At 39.3% G+C, this 12813-nt stretch overlaps 1 protein-coding gene across 2 annotated transcripts in view; it reads left to right on the forward strand.

Annotated features, from left to right (window-relative positions):
• The window catches only part of aqp1 (aquaporin 1 (Colton blood group)), a 34472-nt gene that overhangs the window by 19534 nt on the left and 2125 nt on the right, over positions 1-12813 (forward strand). For both annotated transcript variants that reach the window (XM_062958257.1, XM_062958258.1), the window contains exons 2-3: positions 8405-8569; positions 10455-10535. In XM_062958257.1, coding sequence (XP_062814327.1) covers positions 8405-8569; positions 10455-10535 — 246 coding nt within the window. The remainder of the gene's footprint in view (positions 1-8404; positions 8570-10454; positions 10536-12813) is intronic.

A 12813-nucleotide genomic window follows, 5' to 3' on the forward strand; every position in this document is an offset into this window, starting at 1 on the left:
TATGCAGTAAAGCATCCCGAAAGCCAGCTCCATGGAGATGGCACAGATAGTAGATTTAGCATTCAATAAATAATGCAAACTTTATTGCAAACCATCTTCATTTGCACCCTTTTATTCAAGAAACCTCTTGATTTATTTCTTTAGTGGCTTTCTCTCAAGCCAGGAATGAAGCATTCCCACAGTGAAGAGACAATAGCACACATTTAATGAGACTGTTCACAGATCTAATAGCTCTTTTTGGCATTGCTGAATGAGGCGCCTGCAGAAATCCAGATATTTACTGTCTGTCTCTGGGTTGACTAGGCTGTTTTTCTATACTCCTATATTAAACACCATAACTCTTCTTTTGGGGCCCTCCTCTACATAAAAGAAGTCCTAAGGGTGCATCTACATCAGACATGATCTACATTCTACAATGTAGATCAGGCATGGGCAAACTTGGGCCCTCCAGGTGTTTTGGACTTCAACTCCCACAATTCCTAACAGCCGGTAGGCTGTTAGGAATTGTGAGAGTTGAAGTCCAAAACACCTGGAGGGCCCAAGTTTGCCCATGCCTGATCTACATTGTAGAACGAACACACTTTGACATTACTTTAAGTGCCATCGAATCATGGGAGTTGTAGTCTTACCAGGAATTGTAGTTTTGCAACGTCTTCAGCCTGCTTTGCCAAAGAGTTCTAGTTCTTCACTAACATATAAGCCCAGAATTCCATAGCATTGAGTCTTGGCAGTCAAAGTGGTGTCAAACATCATTCATTCTACAGTGTAGATCGGTGGTTCCCAACCTGTGGTCCATGGACCACCAGTGGTTCCCAAGGACTAAAATATGGTCCACGGCCTCACTTTTACTATATCATTGCAATGAAAGTGACTGGTCTCGTGAAAACTTTATATAGTGCCAAGGCAATGGGGATGTTGGAAGGGGAGAGGCTGACTACTCACAAAAGGTATGACAACAAGCCTCCTGACTGCCGCTTCTCCTCCTCCTCCTGAGTGCAGCCGTTCAATGTGGCAACTGGAAGCAGAGGCAGCTTAATATCTTCGTTTTTAGGCCTGTTCCTGGAGTTATGTGGGATGATGATTCAGAAAACTGCATTGGACATCCACATCAGCTCTAGAGACGCTCCGAGTCCCCTCTGGAGGAGATGGTGATGGGATACAAATAAACTTCTTCTTCTTCTTCTTCTCCTTCTCCTTCTTCTTCTTCTTCTTCTTCTTCTTATTATTATTATTATTATTATTAAATATGGTCTTCTGTGGGCGAGCAGATGGTGACTACTGGATGGCATATGTTCTGTTTCAGAAACTAGAGCTGATGTGGTCTATCCAATGCAATTTTCTGAATCAGCATCCCAAATAATCAAACCAAATCTAAAGTTGATCAAAAACTTATTCATAACCCTTTTGGTGCTAATGTTGGAGAGTGGTCCCTGGCCATGCTCTTTATTCTGTGAAGCTGTGCTGTATAGTTGATATATTAATCTGCTGTGATTATTATGTATTTTATATTGTTGCATTTTATACCGTGAATTTTATACTGTGTATTTTATACCACTGTATTTTATTGTATGTTGTTGGGCTTAGCCCCATGTGAGCCGCCCCGAATCCCCTCGGGGAGATGGGGCGGGATATAAAAATAAAGTTGTTATTATTATTATTATTATTATTATTATTATTATTATTATTATTATTATTATTATTTTATTATGACACAGCAAACAAGATAGATATGCTGGATTTCGTATCACAAAATCACAAGTCGAACGCTTCCCAAGTGTCTAGGACTGTGTGATTTATTTTCGGATGATACGTGCAGATCCCAGCAGGGTGGCCTTTTGCAGTTGGCAGGTCGTGATTTTGTCAATGTCTATTGTATCCAAATGCCGGCTGAGATCTTTTGGCACGGCACCCAGTGTGCCCATCACCACCAGGACCACCTTCACTGGTTTCTGCCAGAGTCTTTGAAGTTCAATCTTGAGGTCCTGATAGCGGCTGAGTTTTTCCTGTTGTTTTTCATCAATGCGACTGTCACTTTGGATGGCGACATCAATGATCCAAACCTTTTTCTTTTCCACAACTGTGATGTCTGGTGTGTTGTGTTCCAGAACTTTGTTGTTGTTGTTGTTGTTTTGTTGTTGTTGTTGTTATTATTATTATTATTATTATTATTATTATTATTATTATTATTATTATTATTTGGTCCCTGGTCAAAAAAGTTTTGGGAACCACTGGTGTAGATGCATCCAAAGTTGGAATATAACTGAAAAATCACTGAAAGTCCTATGTGTTGGGTTCAATTTTTCATAAACCTTCCTCCATGCATGGCATGGGAAGAAGTGGATATGAACACCGACAAACCCATGAGTCCCAAATGTTACAAATTCCTATTCTACCCACATGAGCCTAGCCAAAGGCAGTTTAATAAGGAAGGAGCACATTGGCATGCTATGGTATTATCTTGTGTAACCATGAAACAGCATCATTCTTATTGCCATGTTCATGCAGGGGAAAACAATTCTCCTTACTTGATAATCTTTTTAAAAAAAAATGTAGAAAAGTATGTTGCCACTGGGGAAGAACGTCACCCGGTTTACCTTGATCCACTCTTAATTTCCTGTTTCCTGTTTCGGTCCCTTTGTTTACAAGAGGCAGAAAGCAAAGAAGTATCTTCAATGGATAATATGCTCTCCATTACCAGCATTCCTACTTGAAATTTTGGGATTGGGGCCAATGTAAAAGCTGGAAAACTGTTTGTGTAAATAAAGGTGCATTAGATTATATAATTAATCATGTTTGAGACTGGGTTGCTGTGTGTTTTCCGGGCTGTATGGCCATGTTCCAGAAGCATTCTCTCCTGACGTTTCACCCACATCTATGGCAGGCATCCTCGGAGGTTGTGAGGTCTTTTGGAAACTAGGCAAGTGGGGTTTATATATCTGTGGAATGACCAGGGTGGGAGAAAGCACTCTTGTCTGTTTGAGACAAATGTGAATGTTGCCATTGGCCACCTTGATTAGCACTGAATGGCCTTGCAGCTTCAAGGCCTGGCTGCTTCCTGCAGGAGAGAAACACCAGGAAAGAATGCTTCTGGAACTTTGCCATACAGCACAGAAAACTCACAGCAACCCAGTGATTTTGTCCATGAAAGCCTTCAGCGACATAGTGTTTCACACTACTCAAAGGGAGTTTTGTTACTAGTTTTATTGTTCATTGTTTGGATCGTATGTTGTGTATTTATATTTACTACTTGTATTATTTTAAATTGTTGTATGGTTTTGTTTATTATGTGTATTTTTTTAATCATGTTGGAAACTGCCTTGAGTCCCCTGAGGAGATACAAATATAAATAAATATAAATAAAGTTTTATTATTATTATTTTATTAAACCACAATGACTTGCAAAAGATTTACCTTCTATGCCAAAGAGGCCTGATGCCTTTCTGAATTCTAAGAATTCCATTGCACAGAGTGGGTAGTTTAAAGTGGTGTCAAACTGCATTAATTCCACAGTGGAGATGCACTTTGATAAATCCTCCTCCTTGTTAAAACCAATGCACAAACTCAGCATCAAAGAGAAAAAGGCTCTAACTTGGCCATCTCCCTCGTGCACTTGTTTTCTGTGCATAACATCAATGACTTTTTATTTTTAATGAAGAGCATCTCTTAGGAAATAGAGAAGACTCCTTCTTTTCATTTGTTGCAATCTAGGTCAGCTTTTCCCCGAGGCGTTCTGCCCATCTTTGCATGCGTTTTGGGCTTCATAAGCTGGATCTACACTACCACATAATGCATTTTGAATCTGCATTATATAGTCAGTGTAGACCAGGCATGGGCAAACTTGGGCCCTCCAGGTGTTTTGGACTTCAACTCTCACAATTCCTAACAGCCGGCAGATTAATGGCAGTGTAGTCTACCCAAACACTTTTGCGCTCTCATTTTGTCTGCAAAACATGTTGATTTGTTTTATTCCAGCTTTTTAAGTGTTAGAACAGGGTGTACCCAAAGTGGAGGACTATCATAGTTTTCTCTTTGTCGCTGTTCACGGCATTGAAAAGCATGGAGAAAAGTTGTACGTGTTTGTGTATGTGTCCGTTCATTCATCTATCAATCATTCCTGATTATAAGCCCACTTCTTTGGAGTAGGAATGGCTCGGCGTGACCAGAATGTTTAAAGTTCCCCCGATTCCTTTGGTGCAGAAAATGAAGTTTAGATCCTCACGGCTCCTTTTTAATCCCTTTGGATACAGGCGACCTTTCTTAGACTTTGAAAACAAACTCCTGGTTTCCAATTAACACATTTTCTTGCCTTCTTTTTCTGGTGCGATGTATTGGTGGAAGACACAACACTTGTTGCTCCTTTCTGGATGGCTTGTTTCGTGATTTTATGTTATCAGCAAACAGATTTGGATGAGGATGCTTTTTTTTCCCAGATAGCTGAGATCATAGGCTTCTTGGCTTTCCCTTTTGGAGGAGTAAGAGCTGGTCAAATATGATCTTTATTTATTATTTATTTATTTACAGTATTTATCTTCCGCCCTTCTCACCCCGAAGGGGACTCAAGGCGGATCACATTACACATATAAGGCAAACATTCAACGCCTTAACATAGAACAAAGACAGAGACAAACATAGGCTCTGAGCTGGCTTCGAACTCATGACCTCTTGGTCAGTGTGATTTGTTGCAGCTAGCTGCAGCTGGCTGCTCACCAGCCTGCGCCACAGCCTGGGCCTGATATTCACTGGGACACTGTTGCATCCCTAGGCTGCATAGGCACCTTGAAACCACACTGGAGCCCCAGAATATAAGCAAACAAGCTGTTTATTGATGGTGATAAATAAGCACAAGCAAATAAAGTTCAGAGTCAATAAAATGGGTTTAAATCCACAAGAGCTGTGTACTTAAAAATCTTGAAGCAAGAGTCTAGGAAAGTCATTCAAATAACAAAGTCCAAACCAGGTATCAAACACAGTTCCACGAAAAGCATCAAGAATAATCCAAACAAGATTCAGTTCCAAGGCATGGGACAAACTGGAACCACAGGAAACAAGACTAGAATCCAGAATTAAACTCCAAAGTAGTCCAAGGTAATAGAAATCTTTTTTTTTTAAAAAAATATTTTTATCAACATATATAGAAATAGAATACATCAAAAGAGTGAGAACAATTATTGAATAGAAAGTGAAGAGAAAAAAAAGAAAAAAGAGAAGTAGTGAAGAAGGGAAGAGGGAGAACTATAAAAAAAGGAGAGGGGAGAAAAAAATATAAAAAGAAAAACAATTAACAAATAGTGAAAAATAGAAGTACAGTAGAGTCTCACTTATCCAACATAAACGGGCCGGCAGAATACAGATTATCTGATTTGAACTGGATTATATGGCAGTGTAGACTCAAGACCCTTCCACACAGCTGTATTACCCATTTATAATCTTATATTATCTGCTTTGAACTGGATTATCTTGAGTCCACACTGCCCTATAATCCACTTCAGTGTGCATTTTATACAGCTGTGTAGAAGAAGCTTCATATCCAGTTCTAAGCAGATAATATAAGATTATAAATATACAATAGAGTCTCACTTATCCAACATAAACACCCCGGCAGAATGTTGGATAAGCGATTATGTTGGATAATAAAAAGGGATTAAGGAAAAGTCTATTAAACGTCAAATTAGGTTATGAGTTTACAAATTAAGCACAAAAACATCATGTTATATAACAAATTTGACAGAAAAAGTAGTTCATTACACATTAATGCAATGTAGTAATTACTGTATTTACTAATTTAGCACCAAAATATCATGGTATATTGAAAACATTGACTACAAAAATGCGTTGGATAATCCAGAACGTTGGATACGTGAGTGTTGGATAAGAGAGACTCCACTGTAATAGAAAATAATAATAATAATAATAATAATGACCAAAAAGAGGGATTTTTTTTTTTGTAAAAATGGCATTGACTTCCTTCCAGTCCTTTCTGGTTTGGTTCTTTTCTAATTCTGCAGATTCTCCCTCAATTGGGTATATTGTTATATTACTGTAATAGAAATCTAAATGGCAAAGTTACTGGAACATTCAACTGGATTCCAAGACAAAACAAGGCTGGAACTTGAACAAAATCCACAGCTGCAAGAATATACAGGAACACGGAGCAAAGATCTTTCTTTCTCGAATTGCAATGTTGCCACCTCTGCCATAGCAGAGAGGGACCAGGCATTTAAGGGAAATCCAAGGTCTTTCTTTCATGAGAAAACTCTTTCTCTCATGAGAAAACTATTCACTAGTACGCTTCAAAAGGAGTCGCTTACTTTTTTGTAAACATTCTCTTTCCATCATTCGGTGAGGTATCACCTCCCTCCTGTCAAACACATTATTCTCCTCTAAACTATGATCTCTCTCTGCTTGTGTGTAAGGAGAGATGTGTGCTTGGTGATTTTTCCCTCTTTTGAACCTTAGAAGAGATCAGCTTTGTTAGTGTAGCTCAGACCCAATTCTTTACCAAATGTAGGGTTTTTTTTTCGTGTCAGGAGCAACTTGAGTCGCTTCTGGAGTGAGAGAATTGGCCATCTGCAAGGACGTTGCCCAGGGGACGCCTGGAATGTCTTTACCATCCTTGTGGGAGGCTTCTCTCATGTCTCCGCATGGAGCTGGAGCTGATAGAGGGAGCTCATCCGCACTCTCCCCGGGTGGGATTCGAACCTGGCAGCTTTCAGGTCAGCAACCCAACCTTCAAGTCACAAGACTTTAGTCTACTACGCCATCGGGGACTCTTATGTAGTTATTATTTTTGTAAATAAACCTTTCGTAACTGTAAAGACTGAACTCTGGATCTTTGCCTCCTAAGCTCTAAATTCTTTACAGCCACATGGCACTTCACACTCTGCTTGCTGTGAGCTGAATGCTCAACTATAAATATGCTGCTTTTGTATTTATGGATGCTCTGCTGTATTTTGGGAGTGTTCCCTAACACAGAAAATCCTAACACAAATAATATTTATAAACATGATTATGTCTCTCAAATGTCAGAAAACCCCGATAAGAGGAATCCAGAACTAATGAAATATTCATTTTTTTTTCAGCACAGAAAATACTGTTTTTCTTCTTGTACAGAAAACACTGTTTCCTGTGCCAAAAGGAGAGTAAATTTTGCACAGCCTTGTTGCTGTAATCTTACAATGTAATAACTTGAAATTCACATTTTCTTTTTTTCTTTTTCATTTGGAGGTCCCAAAACTAATAAAACTGAATATTAATTAATATATGATGTGTTATCAAAGGCTTTCATGACCATAATCACTGAGTTGCTGTGAGTTTTTCAGGTTGTATGGCCATGCTCCAGTAGCATTCTCTCCTAATGTTTCACCTGCATCTATGGCTAATGGCAAGTGGAGTGTGTGTGTGTGTGTGTATGTGCATGTATGTGTGTATATATATATATATATATATATATATATATATATATATATATATATGTGTGTGTGTGTGTGTGTGTGTGTGTGTGTGTGTGTGTATCTATCTATCTATCATCTATCTATCTATCTATGGAATGTCCAGGGTGGGAGAAATATATCTGTGGACATCACACACACACACACACACACACACACAACAACAACAACTTGCTTCACTGCCAATAGGACCTCTGAGGGTGCCAGTATAATAACTTATAATAATAACTTTATTCTTATATCCCACTCCATCTCCCCAAAGGGACTTGGCGTGGCTCACATGGGGACCAAACCCATTAATACACAATAAAACACAATAACATAGATGCATTTAAATCATGTACACATATAAAATCATGAGGCATATAGAATACAATAAAAACATAGTCAGAACCGATAAGTAGTAGCCACAGAGGCAGGCGAAATATCAGGAAAGAATGCTACTGGAACATGACCATACAGCCCAAAAAACTCACAGCAACCCAATATATAATGTAATCCTTTAAAACGATTGGAGCATAGAGTCGGAAAAGACCAGTCCAACCCCATTCTGCCATGCAAGAATCCACAGTCTAAGCCCTCCCAACCGATGGCCATTCAGTCTCTCTTTAAAAGTTTCCAAAGTAGGAGACTCCACCACATCCCAAGGCAACATATTCCATTGATGAACAGCTCTAACCACCAGTAAGTTCTTACTAATGGAATCTATTTTCCTGCAATTTGAATACATTATTCCATGTCCTAGCCTCTAGAGCAGGCATAGGCAAACTTTAGCCTCTCACCAGGTGTTTTGGACTTCAGCTCCCACAATTCCTAACAGCCTTCCTCATTTTGTTCAGCCTAAAACATGGATGGATAATGTTGGAATTTGTGAGATCTTTAGAGACTGGACTTCTCTTTTGTTTGGCTGTTTCAGAAGGAAATGATTTACCTTGCCTTTGTCTCTCTCTTTCCAGCTGGCGGGAGGAATCAATTCAGGACAGGGCCTTGGCATTGAGATCATTGCCACCCTGCAACTGGTTCTCTGTGTTTTGGCCACCACGGACAGGAGGAGGACCGACGTCACTGGATCAGCCCCACTGGCCATTGGACTTTCTGTAGCCCTGGGACATCTTCTCGCAGTAAGTATAGGCTCTCTCTGGGAGACCAAGTCACAGATTCCCATATTATGAAAAGTTAGAAGACAGACAGAGCTCCAGACAATGCAACATGCTACACCTCTATTCTGCCTTGGTCAGACCACACCTGGAATCACACTGTGTTCAGTTCTGGGCACCGCAATTGAAGGGAGATGTCGACAAGCTGGAAAGCGTCCAGAGGAGGGCGACTAAAATGATCAAGGGTCTGGAGAACAAGCCCTATGAGGAGCGGCTTAAAGAGCTGGGCATGTTTAGCCAGCAGAAGAGAAGGCTGAGAGGAGACATGATAGCCATGTGAAGGGAAGTCATAGGGAGGAGGAAGCAAGCTTGTTTTCTGCTGTCCTGGAGACTAGGATGCAGAACAATAGCTTCATAGAATCATAAAATCATAGAATGATAGAGTTGGAAGAGACCTCATGGACCATCCAATCCAACCTCCTGCCAAGAAGCAGGAAATCGCATTCAAAGCACCCCCGACAGATGGCCATCCAGCCTCTGCTTAAAAGCCTCCAAAGAAGGAGCCTCCACCACACTCTCACTGAACGGCTCTCACAGTTAGGAAGTTTTTCCTAATGTTCAGGTGGAATCTCCTTTCCTGTAGTTTGAAGCCATTGTTCTGCTCTAAACTACAGGAAACAGGAGATTCCACCTGAATATTTTATACACACACACACACACACAATATACAATAATTTATAATTATGTAATATATTGTATATACTTATAATATTGATAATAATATTATCATGTAATACAATATTATACTAATAATAATAATACAATATAATAATACAGTAGAATCTCACTTATCCAAGCTAAACGGGCCGGCAGAAGCTTGGATAAGCGAATATCTTGCATAATAAGGATGGATTAAGGAAAAGCCTATTAAACATCAAATTAGGTTATGATTTTACAAATTAAGCACCAAAACATCATGCTATACAACAAATTTGACAGAAAAAGTAGTTCAATACGCAGTAATGTTATGTTGTAATTACTGTATTTATGAATTTAGCACCAAAATATCACGATATATTGAAAACATTGACTACAAAAATGGCTTGGATAAGCGAGGCTTGGATAAGTGAGACTCTACTGTACTAATTATATATTGTATATTAAATGTAATATTACTAATAATATTACCATTTATTTATTTATTTATTTACAGCATTTATATTCCGCCCTTCTCACCCCGAAGGGGACTCAGGACGGATCACATTACACATATAGGCAAACATTCAATGCCTTTTTAACATAGAACAAAGACAAGACAAACATAGGCTCCGAGCGGGCCTCGAACTCATGACCTCCTGGTCAGAGTGATTCATTGCAGTGATTCATTGCAGCTGCTCTCCAGCCTGCGCCACAGCCCGAGCTGTGATATAGTACAATATAGTGATTTATTGCTTATATTGTGCTATGCTAATAATATATTGTATGTACATTTGATTTGTAAGCCGCTCTTAGTCCCCTTTGGGGTGAGAAGAGCAGGATATAAATGTTGTAAATAAATAAATAAATAAATATTAGAAAGAACGTCCTCACTGTGACAGCCGTTCAGCAGTGGAACTCTCTGCCTTGGAGTGTAGTAGAAGCTCCTTCTTTGAAGGCCTTTAAACAGAGGCTGGATGACCATTTGTCGGGTGTGCTTTGAATGTGGTTTTTCTGCTTCTTGGTAGAATGGGCTTGGACTGGATGGCCGATGAGGTCTCTTCCAACTCTAGGATTCTATAATTCTATCATATAATTTCCTGCATTTCTCTTCTGGATACTAGCTAACAATCAATTTGCAAGTGTGAAAGAAGCATTCCTCATTTTTCTTGAGCGAATTTTCACTAATTCTCTTTCTTCTTGCCTCCTACAGATTGACTACACCGGCTGTGGAATTAACCCTGCCAGATCTTTCGGTTCAGCTTTGGTCGCCAACGATTTTACCCATCACTGGGTAGGTCCGAAAACCTAACACCGAAACGGGCAGATTGGACAGGATCCTCAGTCTAAATTAGAATGAATTTGTCGAGCTGTTTGTCCTGATTACAGACAACCCATAAAGTGAACCACATAGGTTTAATTAACACTACTAGGTCTAGTCTCGAGACGACTAACAATGGGATTTAGGTCATTGTTAATCAGAATGGGAACAACTTAGTTCCCCAAAGACCTTCTGATTTAAGCAGACTTCTCGCCTCATTGGAGTAGAAGGATATCTTATGCATGTGCTGTTTTTAATATATAATGTTTCAAAGTGTTTTTATCTGTTTTGAGCTAATGGACAGAATTCTACATGCACTACTTAGTTATATAACTAAGTTGCAGATCTTTAGCTCAGGCATGGGCTACTGGCTGTTAGGAATTGTGGGAGTTGAAGTCCAAAACACCTGGAGGGCCCAAGTTTGCCCATGCCTGATTCAGGTCCTATACTGGGAGAAAATTAGGATATCAATCAAATTAAATAAATAAATCTCCCTGTGGGTGAAAAAGATATAAATTCAAAGCTCAAGGAAGTCCTCATTATGGCTCCACCAAGATCTGTTTTGGCCAACTCTTATATGTTGCAACTAGTTCATCCATAAATGGATAGAGCATTACAGACATCCCCTGACTTTCTTTCACTCTTTTTTAATGTTTAGTTGTTTTGACAGATCTATATCATAGCCATGTTGTACATATTTGCACCTTGCTTTGCTTTTTTGACCTCCGCTGCTGCTTTTTTGGCACAGTGGGTTTTCTCTCTCTAAGTTAAATTGGCACCATCTAGTGTTTAGCCTTGCAGTTGCAAGCTAAAACAAAAACTGTGCTCCACTTTTCAACTAATTCCATGTTCCAACAGCAGTCAAGTCACTAAATTAGGGGTATCCAATCTTTTGGCTTCCCTGGGTCATATTGGAAAGTGAATTGTCTTGGGCCATACACTGCTGTAAAACTGAAACCATGCTTGCGTACAAATAGCAAGAGAGTGGAAACGCTATGCCTAGCACAGAATACATACTTCATCACATACATTATCATGACGAAACTTGATGGAACAAACATCTTTTAGTAATCTCTTCATTTTTATTGCCTCCTTAAGTTTCTCAAGCGTGGTTATATAGGTTTTGCTGCTGATTGTGGCACCATGTTGCAGAAAATCAACAATAACAACACCTTGTGTGTCTCAAAACACTGAAAACCCACACATGTCGTTTTTCACAACCCAGAAAACTGCCAAAATGGGCTGGTCAATAGTGCCTTGCCCACTCTACAGCCCTGATTGGGCCCCTTATTTTTACCTGTATGAACCTCTGAAAGACAACCTACATGATTTCAGATTTAATGACTTGAGTGACGTTAAAATACCTTTAAAATCATGAATCACAAAGCAAAACCGGGAATTTTTCCAAAATGGTTTTGATGCCTAGGTTGGCAAAAATGTATAGAAATTGATGCTGACTATGTTGAATGGTAGTTTTGTGTAGAGGAGATTTCAGACTATGATCTGTAGCAACTTCTGCTGTTATACGAGGGCTATTCAGAAAGTAGATTACGTTTTGGAATTAAAAATGAACAAAGTATAGGAGAAAACATTTACCATATGCAGTTGAAAGCCAGACCCAAATACCACTTCTCAACATAGTCCCCATTGAAATCTAGGCACTTGCTCTTCTGTTTTGCAAATGTTTGCAAGGAAGGTTATTGCGACCGTTTTTTGGGACAGGAAAGGTGTACTTCTTGCTAAATCTTAGAAGAGCAATCCAGGATGAGCGTGGGGGAAAGTTGTGCACATTCCCATGCATAGCTGTAGGAAGGGATGCCTGCCTGGTTGAGGACGCAAGCCAAGCGGCAAAGCTTGGTGGGGAAGGACTTTCCAAACTCTTTTATTGCTATGAGAATTGCCAAGATTTCAATGGGGACTATGTTGAGAAGTGGTATTTGGGTTTGGCTTTCAACTGCATATGGTAAATGTTTTCTCCTATACTTCGTTCATTTTTCATTCCAAAGCGTAATCTACTTTCTGGATAGCCCTCGTATGTTCATTCATAACCTTTTTATGACACAAGAGACAAAACTTTGATACACACATGTGCGTGCATGTATGGAGTTAAACATAAAAATATACCTGTTGTAACTTGCATACTAATTAAACTTAAGAACAAACCTACAGAACGTATCTTGTTCATAACTTGGGGACTGCCTGTATAATGCAAATTATGATTAATACTGCAGTATTTATGAACATGACATAC

The sequence above is a fragment of the Anolis carolinensis genome, chromosome 6 (assembly GCF_035594765.1).
Source record: "Anolis carolinensis isolate JA03-04 chromosome 6, rAnoCar3.1.pri, whole genome shotgun sequence".
Lineage (NCBI taxonomy): Eukaryota > Metazoa > Chordata > Lepidosauria > Squamata > Dactyloidae > Anolis > Anolis carolinensis.